The 11664-nt window shown below is 53.0% G+C and overlaps 1 protein-coding gene across 2 annotated transcripts; it reads left to right on the forward strand.

Moving 5' to 3' along the window:
• The first annotated feature begins 2244 nt into the window (after positions 1-2244).
• Positions 2245-11284, forward strand: Clec4f (C-type lectin domain family 4 member F). 2 transcript variants are annotated; one of them, XM_021641676.2, is made up of 7 exons: positions 2245-2409; positions 3168-3284; positions 3570-3659; positions 4938-5861; positions 9358-9509; positions 10247-10365; positions 10950-11284. In XM_021641676.2, exons 1-7 carry the CDS (start codon positions 2334-2336, stop codon positions 11113-11115), a joined length of 1644 nt encoding a protein of 547 aa, XP_021497351.1. In that variant the 5' UTR covers positions 2245-2333; the 3' UTR covers positions 11116-11284. The 2 variants fall into 2 exon arrangements, with proteins under 2 accessions (XP_021497351.1, XP_060239446.1); XM_060383463.1 differs by lacking the exon at positions 2245-2409 and adding an exon at positions 2555-2597.
• Positions 11285-11664: the final 380 nt, after the last annotated feature.

Here is an 11664-nt window from a genome sequence, read left to right on the forward strand (position 1 = left end):
TCTATTACTGTTAGAATACTGTTTCCTATGCCCAGGGAACAGAAACCTGTAGTGGGGACAGAAAAACAAACATGGCTGATGCTCCTCACACTGAGAGCAGGGAGAGAGCAGCATCCTGGATTCCCTGCCTGCAGATGGTGTTCCTGGGGCGAGGGGAGAGAGCAGGGGAAGAGAGCAAGCAGAAGATGCATGATGGTTGTGCCTGTCTGCTGATGCCACTCTCCTGCCCAGACTGTCCTCTGCTGAGCAAGGGATCCCCAAAGTTCTGCTTTCCGGGTCCCCCCAGCTTCTCTGGATGTCAGGGGAAATAGTTCCTGAGTTGGTCCAGCTTGACCCCTCTTGTGTGGGGGGAAATGGAAACCAAGAGCAACTCTTTCCTCTCTCTGCGATGCCGGGCAGGGCATTGCCTGTGACTCCAACCCCACAGAGAGGGGCTTGGCAGGCCCCTGCTGGTTCAGGCAGAGCTTCCGAATGACCCAGAAGGGGTGCCTTTCCCTATGCACCAGGCCAGCATTCAACAGACAGATCAAAGGTCAACAGCCAGTGGCTTGGGCTTTGCATCCTGTGTGCTCTGCTCTTCCATGCGTAGTCTCTCTTCCTCTCTCTCTCACACACACACATATATGCTCACACACAAGAGTCGGGTGAAGGCCACCAATTCCTCTCTACCCAGCAGACCCACCTCCACAGGCTGATTTCTCACTGACTGGACAGCAGCACCATGACAGCTTCCTATTTGCCTAACAGGGCCCTGCTGACCCCTGTCAGAGTGGCTTTTCTGATACCGGACAGTCAGTGCCCGTGGGCCTGTGGGAGGGTAGCTCCGAGATTTGGGGAAAAGATATGGAAGTGATATCTAGGAACTAAACCGAAAACAAGAACTCTCACATAGTACGCATGGGACAAGGCGTCTGCCAGCTTGTCACAGACGGCTCCTGAAGGCGGGTATGATGGGGCTGATCACCAGCAGCAGGATTGGATTGCAAGCTCTGAAACAGGGGCAGCGGAGCATGGGGTCAGAATCTTCAGCCTTCAGTTTGGGGAGGTGTTTGGCTATCAAGGGCACAGTTAGGTCTGCTGCTGGTCCCCCCAGGGAGGGGACACTACCCGCAGAATGCCATGTACTGTTTGTCCCCTGGGAGGCTTTACTTCCCTTCTCATCCTATGTCCAATGAGCAACCGGAAGCCCCAAAGCAGCATTTGTTTTCATGTCTTTATTTTGGGCTTTTGAGACAGGGTCTCACTCTGTAGCCCAGGTTAGCCTCAAGCTCACTATATAGTCCGGGTTAGTCTCAAGCTTGGTAATCTTCCTGCCTCACCCTCCTGAATGCTGGGATTACAGACATATGTTTTCGTTACTTTTCCAATCACTAATGGTCTTCCTGGAAGCGGTGGCTGGTCATCCTGGCGAGAACCTGACTCATCCCACCAACATGGACTCAGGTGTGCGAGAGAACACTCATTAGGAATAACCAGGGCACTCCACCTCGTACCTCAGGTCCTTTCTGTGACCTGTCTGTAACGTTCTGAAGTCCTGAGTGGGCAGCCACCCATCTCTAGCCTCCCCTGTGGATCCTCTCCCATCTCATGCACTGTTTTTGGTTTTGTCTGTTGATTCAGGGCCTTACTATGTGGCCCTGACGGCCCTAGAACTCACCATGTAGACCAGGCTGGTCTCAGACTCATAGAGATCCACTTGTCTCTGCCTCCCAAGTACTGGGATTACAGGAGTGGGACATCTTGAGTCTGTTGGAAATCAGAGGTCAGTGTTGGGTGTTTCCCTTATCTCTTTCCACCTTTATTGAGAACGAATTTCTCGCTGAACCCAGCCCTCACCGATTCAGCTGGGCAGCCTGGCTAGAAAGCTCTAAGGATCTTCCCTCCTCTGAGTCCCCAGCTCTGTGACTACAGACATGAGCCCAGTTTTTGATGTGGGTGCTGGGGATCCGAACGCTGGTCTTCATGCTTGTGCCATAAGCACCTCACTGGCTAAGCCGTCTCCTCAGCCCCACGATGCTTCTTCTGTAAAGCTGGCGATCTCCTTTCTAGGTGCGGCCTCAGACCCTGTGGAAGAGCATTGGGTAGTATGTGAGGCAGAGGCCATGTGTAGGGCACCGAGGGAGGAGGGGCAGAAGGGAAGAGGGCTGTTGGGCTCTTGGCCTCTGGAACACCAAGAGGAGGGGCCAGTGGTCACCCGGGTTTCTGCAGAGGCGGAGGGAGGAGGCAGGGCTGGGAAGTGGTCGTGACTCAGGAGAACATAAATCAGTGTCTCCGCTCCCACTGCTGCGGGCTCGCAGGACAGACCTTTGGGAACTGGCGGCCAGCAGCTCAGGATGAAGGAGGCAGAGGTGAATAGAGATGTGGCTAGATTCTGCACAAACGACCAGTGCGTCTCCCTACAGGCCCAAGGTGAGACTATTTAGCGTTCTTGCCTGTGCTCTGTCCTCTGAGCCTATCCTTGCCAGCCCAGACATTCACCTCATCCCTGCCTTGGTCCCCTTGTAAATATGTCCAGGCAGAAGAAATGGGAGGACCAGAGGACCAGAACTCTGAGCACCCCAGGCTCTATATGGAAACTCCTAGAGCCCTTCCACTGGGTACAGTAATCTGATGGGAGAAAAAGGATGCGCTTTCAGTTCAGATGGGCCTGATTTTGAACCCCAGCTTTGCAATCCACCCAGCTCCTGTATCCTCTGGGGCTGGTGGTCTCTGAGATCATTAATGGACCAACTCCCAGAAGGCTCAGGGCACCCATAACAACATTTCAAGTTCTGTGGAAGGCTCAAGAAACAAAACCATTCCCCTGGGGGCAGTAATGCTTGATTTGGTCAGACTTGTTAACAAGACTGGGCCCTAAAGGTCTGGGCCCCTGCTGTGTGCCTCCTTTTCACCTCTCTCCCGCCTTCACTCTCTCCTTTCTTCCTGATCACATTTCTGTAGCCATGCTCTCTGGGGCAGGTTTTGTGCCTTCGTGGGCTGTGAGCCCCTGATCTTCGGCTGTTGCCTTGCCCACACCAAATGCTACCTTTTCCTGCCTGATACTCCTTGTGAGAGGTGTGGCGGCTGTTCTCATCTCTAGTGGACAGGTCAAGGGACTGTGTCAGGAGTCCTAGCCAGGCCTAGCCCTCCCGGCACTCTCACACCAGACTCTGGCTCCTCCCCTGCAGGGCTAGACCTCCAGCCAGCTGCTCCCGTGTCTCCCGGGATACTGAGGCATGTCCAGACCATCCTGGCACTAATGGTTATGACTATGTTCTTCTCTCTCCTGGCTCTTTTTGTGGTGGGTAAGTTCTCAGGTGTCTTGGGCCACAACTGATTCCCAGAGATCCAGGGGGCATTTCCAAGGGGTCCTCTGGACATTGCTGATCTCTGAAGTAACATTTTACCACCAGCCCAGGCCCAGGCCTGGAGAAAACAGAGCTCATTGTGCCTGGCTCACAAGAATGGAGGCTTTCCAGGGAAACTGTGTGTGCCCTTGGCGCCCCTCCCTCTTTCTAGAACCCTAGCTGGTGTGGGTCATCCTGTCATGTCAGGGCTATGGACTGGCTGACCCAGGAATGGTATCTCAGCTTCACAGCCTTGGAGACCTGAGAAGAATGAAGATCTTTCTGTCAAAGCCCAGCACGAAGGAGCCAACTATACCGAAGAGGACCCCGACAGTGAGTAGTCGCAGTGAGGACAGGGCCAGGGCAGCTGGGCACTGGGGAGCTGGCCCTGGGAGCACAGACCTTGGTTTCGGCTTTTATTCCCACATCCTAGCTCCAGATCCCACCTTCCTCCTGAAAAAAAGATTTTAAGTTTATTTTCTGATACAGGGTCTCATGAAGTCCAGATTGGCTTCAAATTAATAAGCTAAAGAGGACCTTAAAGTTCTGATCTTCCTGCCTCCACCTTTCCAGTGGTAGGATTACAGGTGTGTGAGACCATGCCCAGATTATGTAGTGCTGAGGACGGAACCCATAACATTGTACAAACTAAGCAAGTATTCTACCAAATAAGCTATATTCCCAAACCCAAAATTGTTCTGTTTTTAAGCACAGCTTTTTTGAGGCCCAGTAGCTATAAATGCTGGGCACATACTTAAAGCACACACTGACGAGTCCCAGTGAAGGAGTGTGCTCACCATCGCTACATCAAGGTGAGGTGCCGAGCCACCATCCCCTCCGCAGGATTTCCTTGCAGCCCCCGGTGATCCCCCACCTCCAATTCCTTCCTGGCTTCAACCTCAGGTAGTCTCAACTGTCACGACCAAAGAGCAGTTTATTTATAGAGTTCCATATAAACAGGGTCAAAAAAATCATGTTCTCTTTTTGGTCCTTTTTTGGTCATGCGATCTGAAAAAAAAAATATTCTCTGTAGTTCTGGGAATTGAACCCAGGCCAGAGCTTCAGTTTTCTCTATTCCTTCGTGTGTTGCAGCAGGCAGCCAACTCCTCATGCACCTTGTTTTCAGGCCTCCTTGTGTGGTTCAACCCCAGAGTCTATGTAGTGCAGGGACCAGCTGGCTTCCTTAGGGTCACTCAGAGCTGTGTGTGGGAGTTTTTCTAACATATAACATTGCTGCAACAAATATCATACAAAAGCACTTAAGGAAGCGTTTATCTTGGCTCACAGCTTGAAGGCATGGTTCATCATGGCCAGAAGGCACAGAAGCAGAGCTTGAGGTAGCCGGTCACATTACATCAACAATCAGGAAGCAGAGAGCGATGGTACTGGTGCGCAGGTCATGGTGAAGCCCACATTCAGGGTGGGTCTTTCTGGCTCAGCTAAACCTGTCTGGAAGCTATCTTACAGATACACCCAGAGGTTTGTCCTCTGGGTCATTCTAGATCCTTCCAAGTTGATGTGTTAACCATCATAGCCAGGAACATGATGACTTGCATCTAAACTTCCCTACGTAATGGGCCTGGATGGGCGCCTCCTGTTTCTTCTTTTCAGCTCACCCCCACTTTGGCAGGGACGCAGAAATGCAAGAGGCTACGCAGAGGGTTATGAACTATGTAGAGAATTCTAGCAGCTTGCACAAGGAGATACAGATGCTGAAGTACCGAATGGACAACGTTAGTTCTCAGGTCCAGCTGCTCAGGGGCCATCTGGAGGACGCCAGTGCCGACATCCAGCAGACAAAAGGTGTGCTGAAGGGCTCTGGTGCCTTGGCTTTGGAGACCCAGGCACTGAGGAACTCCTTGGAGTTGGCCAGTGCTGATATCCATAGTCTGAAAGGAGATTTGAAAAAGACAAATGCTATGACTTCCCAGACCCAGGGTCTCTTAAAGAGCAGCATGGAAAACACCAGTGCTGAGCTCCACATGCTGGGCCGAGGCCTGGAGGAAGCTCAGTCTGAGATCCAGGCACTGCGGGGAAGTCTGCAGAGTTCAACTGAGCTCAGCTCTCAGACCCGGAGCTTTCTCCAGAGCAGCGTGAACAACACCAGTGCTGAGATCCAGGCCGTGAGGGATCGTCTGGCAAGGGCTGGTGATGAGATGAAGTCATTAAAGAAAGATCTAGAAACAGTCACTGCTCAGACTCAAAAGACAAACGGCCACCTGGAGCAGACAGATGCCCAGATCCAAATGTTAACGGCTGAGCTGAAAAGCACCCGTTCCTTACACTCCAAGACTGAGGAGGTCAGCAGAGAGACACAGACCATAAGAAGAAGCATGGCTGATGTCTCAGTGCTGAAGTCCAAGGTCCAGGAGCTACAGAGCAGTCTGGAAAAGGCCAAGGCAGAGACGCAGAGCTTGAAAACAGATCTGGAGACTACAAAAGCTCTCGCTGCCAAGATTCAGAAGGAACAGAGCCGCCTGGGGGCCCTGCAGAGCTCCGCTGTGGCTGCTAGGGAGCAGGAGCAGCAGGCTCAGAGTAAGTGAGGGGTGTGTGTGTGTATCTGGGGAGGACAGCCTCTGGGCGGGATGATGACCTCTGACCCTTTAGACTCTTTGCTTACCTAAACCTCTGGGGAGGCGGATGGTGCTGGAGATGGGGATCACATCTAGTGAGATAAGCCAGCTGGAGTAGCCTCAGATGGCTTGTAATCTTACCAGTGTCAAAACAATGCCACACAAAAAAGGCGTAAGGTGAGGAGCGGAGCTGGGGAGCGACTCTCCTGAGCCGCTGCTGTCAGAAGCCGGCGAGACTTTGAACGAGCGCGTCCCTGAGCTTTACTGCTCAGCTGTCTGTCACCTCTGCCCTAGGAGCAGAAGCAGGAGGAGCGTGCATGTTCCTGGCTAGCCTGGGCTACACAGTACGTGTGAGAGCAGCCCAGACTATTTCTCAAAAACAAACAAAGGAGGGTGGCGAGATGGCCCAGCAGTTGGGAACACTGGCTGCTCTCTGCTCAGCTCCCAGCACTCCTCCGGTGGCCCTCAGCAACTGCAGCTTCAGGAGATCCGACGGCACCAGGCATTCATTTGCTGGGCAGATAGACATGCCAACAGAATATCCAAACATATAAAATGTGAAAAACAAAACAAGTCGGGAGCAGTGGCTCATGCCTGTGATCCCAGCACTCAGGGAGGCAGAGGCAGGCAGATCTCTGTGAGTTTGAGGCCAGCCTGGTCTACAAAGTGAGTCCAGTCCAGCCAAGGCTACATAGAGAAACCCTGTCTCAAAAACAAACAAACAAACAAACCAAAAAACTCAATAAACAAAGCTAAATAAATTTTTAAAAAGTGTTTGACAAGTGTGGTGACACATATCTGTGTTCCCATAGATCAGGAGGTCGGGGCAAGGAGGTTCAGGAGGATCAGGAGTCAAAGGCCAACCTCAGGTACACAATGAGTTTGAGGATGGCCTGGAATACGTAAGATCTTATATCCAAAGTGCGGATAACAGGATTGTTTCACAGCCAGATCAAGCAGGTTAACACATGTCAAGACCTTTAACAATGTGCCAGCACCCAGACATGCAGCTGAGACTGTCAGGGACAGCAAGACGGTCAGGGACAGAGAAAACATACTCCTACCCCCCACAACTTGTTGGGCTATGAGGGTAGGCTTGCAAAAAATGACATATTGAGAGAGAGAGAGAGAGAGAGAGAGAGAGAGAGAGAGAGAGAGAGAGAGAGAGCCCTAGTGGAGTATGTAGCTTGTAGGGAGGTTGGGTGTGGGGCTGGTCACTGGATACCTGGTGAAGCCTCCTCTGGGTGGAATGGTTGGCTGTTCACTGTGGGAAAGAGGCTGCAGGAACTGCAGGAAGTGGCTTCTGGAGCAGCTGCTGCAGAGCTGACAAGGGGGAGTCGGTGGGAAGTACTGGGGCCTGCTATGTTGTCTGTGTCCTGGATACATGGGTGCCCGGAAGCCTTCTCTGCTTCCTGCCTCTGCCAGAGCCACCATTCTCCTCACACACTGGGCTCTCTGCTGCAGCATCAGGGGCCACTGCTTCTCCACTCTGGAGTCCACTATGCTGAGCTCCTTCCCCCCACCAAAAAACATGAAAGTTCAGCTCTGGAACTGAGACCTTTTGGCCAGGGATACAGCTTGGCCTTAGGACTTCAGGGAAAGCTTCAAGATGGTTCTTTGAAGGAAAGCATGGCTCTCCTCCCCCCTTTCAGTGTGTGTAGTGTGTGTACACATTACATAGGAGTGTGCATGTGCAGAGAGGCCAGATTGTCCCAGTCTCTTTCCACTTGCTCTGTCTGTCCTCTAGCTGTCTGTCTGTATGTGTGTATGATGGCTGGCTGGCTGGCTGGCTAGATGGATGGATGGATGGATGGATGGATGGATGGGTGGGTGGATGGATGGATGGATGGACGGATGGGTGGATGGATGGATGGATGGATGGGTGGGTGGATGGGTGGATGGGTGGATGGGTGGGCAGATGGATGGATGGATGGATGGGTGGGTGGATGGGTGGGTGGATGGATGGGTGGGTGGGTGGATGGATGGATGGGTGGGTGGATGGATGGGTGGGTGGGTGGGTGGATGGATGGGTGGGTGGGTGGATGGATGGGTGGGTGGATGGGTGGGTGGATGGATGGATGGATGGGTGGGTGGATGGATGGGTGAGTAGGTGGATGAATGGGTGGGTGGGTGGGTGGATGGATGGATGGGTGGGTGGATGAATGGGTGGGTGGGTGGGTGGATGGATGGGTGGGTAGGTGGATGGATGGATGGGTGGGTGGATGGATGTGTCCACCTATCTGTCTGGGACTACAGAAGAGTCCTGCTGTGCCCGCTCAATGCAGTGCTGTGGCCAGAACTGGATGTTTTCTGTACAGCAGGCAAGCACTCTGCCCACTGAGCTGCGTCCACAGCCCCCACGCCTTATTTTTGGAGACGTTTCTCATCAGTTCCACTAAGCTGAGTGTCCAGTGAGCTTCAGAGAGCTGCTGTCTCCACTGCCCAGCACTGAGTGCAGGAGCCGTGCAGCACACTGGGCTTCTGTGTGGGCGCTGGCAGTTGAGCTAGACCTCCATGCTCGCGCGGCAGGTGCAGCATTGACTGAGGCATCTTCCAAGCCCTTGGACTTTTTCTTCAAGAGCAAATCAGAGAGAATTCAGCTTCTGTTGTAGGGTCTCTATTAGACCTGCTTCCTTCTGCAGCATGGAGGGAGCAGCCATGAGTATCACAGGGCTGTGTTCCAGTAAGACTCTGAGAGCAGTTTGTCCATCCCTGTTTCAACCTCAGACAGTGCCAGAATCACCGATAGGCCTGGCAGAGGCATGGCACATGTTAACGGGCCAGTCTCCTGATGATGCTGGCATTGCCAGGTCAGGACCACATGTTGAGAATCCCTGCTTCACATACTCACCATCTCTCACTGAGACAGTGGCTCAGCAGGTAAAGTGCTTGTCACCAAGACTGACTTCTGGGTTTGCTCCTCAGAACCCAGATAGTGGGAAGAATGAACCAACTCCTGCAGGTCGTTCTCTGGCTCCCACATGCGTGCTGTGGCCCATGCATGTGACCCACTTCTGATGAATAAATTTTAAAATGTACGAGGTGCCTTCATCCTGTTCCATCTTCTCAAGTTTGATGTTCTTACAGAGAACATGGTGTGTATTGGAGTCTGTGGATGGAGATGAAGTCAGGAAGTGAAAGAGGCTACAAGTTGCAGGATTGGAAGCAGACAGAGATGGCTAGTGACAGTCATGCGTGGGCAAGTGTTGTGTGCCAGAAAGCAGGCATCTGCAGGGAGTGCTGATGGGTGACAAGCTGAGACTCCCCCGGAGTGACCGGGACACCTCGGTGTCCTGGAAGGCCACCTCTAGATTATGGCTGTGGGACCGGGGTGTGGGGTCCCAGCCCTATCCTGGAGCTGAGTGTTGGCAATTGCCAGGGCTTGACCTGGAACAGTAGAGGCTGGCTTCGTAACAACACTATCCGTTCCTGACTCTCCCCTTGGACCTTTGTTATAGATCAGCTTCTCCAGCTGATCCTGCAGGGCTGGAAGGCCTTCCAGGGAAGCTTGTATTACTTTTCTCAAGACGAGAAATCGTGGCATGAGGCTGAGAAGTTCTGCGTGACCCAGGGAGCACACCTGGCATCCGTGACCTCTGAGGTGGAGCAGGTCAGAGCTGTGAGCCTGGGGCGGGCTGAAGGGTACTGCATCGTTAGGGACACACCAACTTAGGCTCTGTCCTCCTAACGGGTGGTGGAGGCCAACATGTCCCCACTAGGAAAGTGGGGACACCAACAAAGATTGACTGAGTTCCCAAGAGCACTCTGTACTGAGGTGGACGCACGGTCAGTTACTGCCACTTGCTCAGGAAAGGAGGAAGACCTCCTAGGAAGGACCAGGGCCAGCCAGAAGGAAAGGAAAAGACAGCTGTCCCACTTTTCAAAGTAGAGGATGTTTCTCTCTTGCTTTCCTCAGCTCCTGCCAGCCTTCTTTTCTGGGCATCAGTCTAGAGTAAAAGATCCAGTGGCTGATGAAAAAGAGGCCCTGGCCCTCTGGGAGCTAGGCTCACTCCTGAACATCTGAGGCCTCTAAAGGAAGCACTGTCCTTGAAGGGCCTTGTGCTAGGGGCCCTAAGTGCTGTGGCTCTCCCAGGACCTGCCTGCTCCAGTGCTGCTAAGAACAAACTAGGATGAGGGCTCATGCCCCTTCTCAAGAGTGAGGGCTATTGAAGACGGTCAATATGGGGAAGCTGGGCTTCTGCAGAGGGACCTACCTGCTGCTCTAGATATTGGACAAGCCATGGAAGGTTCTGGAAGCTCCTTCACTGAGGCTGACTTCCTGTTCAGCGGTCAGGGGAAGAATGCTCTGGAGAAGCAGCTCCTCACAACCGTGTCCCCTTTGCACAGGCATTCCTGACACAGTCCACGAGCACTGCATACCATTGGATCGGGCTCACTGACAGGGGCACGGAGGGTGACTGGCGCTGGGTAGACGGGACACCATTCGATCGCACGCTGAGCAATGGGTGAGTCTAACTTCTGTCTAGCACTGTCTGGCATTGACTGTCGCGGTCTTTGGCAGGCTTCACTGTCCTTTGTGTATGATCCTGTCCAGTGAATGCCAGTTGTATGTCTTTGTGAGTGTTCACGTTTGTGTTTGTGTCTGTGCATATGGCACTTAGCATGTATATGTGATGTGTGCGTATGGTGTATTGTGTGCTTACACGTGACATATGTGATATAAGTGTGACATGCATGGTATGTGATGTGCAATGTTTGCGCTGTGTGATATGACCCATGAGACCAACAGAACAACATCAAGAAAGGACAGGCCCTGGGGCTGGCAGGCCAGTTGTCTTCTGGCTTTTCTGACTTCATCTGTTCATTTGTTGCCTGCCCACTTGGCCCTTGCCCTTTGGAGGAAGGCCTCTGAGGGCTGAATGGTGTGGAGGGCGCTGCAGACGCTGGGTCACCAGTAACGGAGGGAGGGCATCCTCAGCAGGCCAGCCTGAGAGCTCTCCGGTCCCAGTCCTGTCCCCATCCTGAGGTCTTTTTATGCACGGGGAAATAATCCTGCTTCGTCTAGTAGAGTAATGCTACCTCCTTCCAGGTTTTGGGCAAAAAACCAGCCTGACAACTGGAGACATAAGAACGGAGAGTATGAAGACTGTGTCCACACGCAGAAGCAGTGGAACGACATGAAATGTGGGGCCACCTACCGCTGGGTGTGCAAGAAATCCACAGGTCAGGCTACGGCCAGCATGGGCCAGAGCTGATCTGCCCTCCCTGGGCCCAGAGCCTTGAACTCACGTCAGGCCTTCTTCTGCCCTGAGCTGCCCCTTTTAGCCATTTAAAACACAATTGCCCCACACGCTGATGTCTCCTCTGCACCCCAACATGCCTGCCCTGCCGCTCCTCAATAAACACTCAATGAACGGACAGAAACGTGGTCCTTGGTTGTCCCCGCGGCTGCCTTCACGCTCACGTCTCCCTGCCCTGCCCTCCCTCTCTTGGGTCTTTCTGCTCTGTGGCACACTTTTCTACAGGCTTTGCAGTGACTGTGCAGACAGCAGCAGGGGGTTCCAGGGCGTTCCTAAATCACTCCAGTGTTCCACAGCTTTCTTTTGGGTGCAGTCGGGGTCCTGCTTCTCTCCCTCGTCCTGTGGGGTCTCCGGTGCCCCCTCATTCACCTCACTGATCTTTGCAGGGATTCTACTTTCTGCTCACCTTAGGATGAGAACCGCAGTAGCTCTCTGTCGGTGTCTGTGGAACTCCACCCATGCACAAGGAATCATGCAGGTTTCTGAATATCTCTCTCTCTCTCT

This window comes from Meriones unguiculatus, chromosome 5 (genome assembly GCF_030254825.1).
Source record: "Meriones unguiculatus strain TT.TT164.6M chromosome 5, Bangor_MerUng_6.1, whole genome shotgun sequence".
NCBI lineage: Eukaryota > Metazoa > Chordata > Mammalia > Rodentia > Muridae > Meriones > Meriones unguiculatus.

Bases quoted from the DNA above. Each gene is read 5' to 3' on its own strand.
- Clec4f (XM_021641676.2), top strand. From the start codon at position 2,334: ATGAAGGAGGCAGAGGTGAATAGAGATGTGGCTAGATTCTGCACAAAC. The intron at 5,862-9,357 runs GTAAGTGAGGGG...CCTTTGTTATAG, and splicing joins GCAGGAGCAGCAGGCTCAGA to ATCAGCTTCTCCAGCTGATC. The intron at 10,366-10,949 runs GTGAGTCTAACT...ACCTCCTTCCAG, and splicing joins GATCGCACGCTGAGCAATGG to GTTTTGGGCAAAAAACCAGC.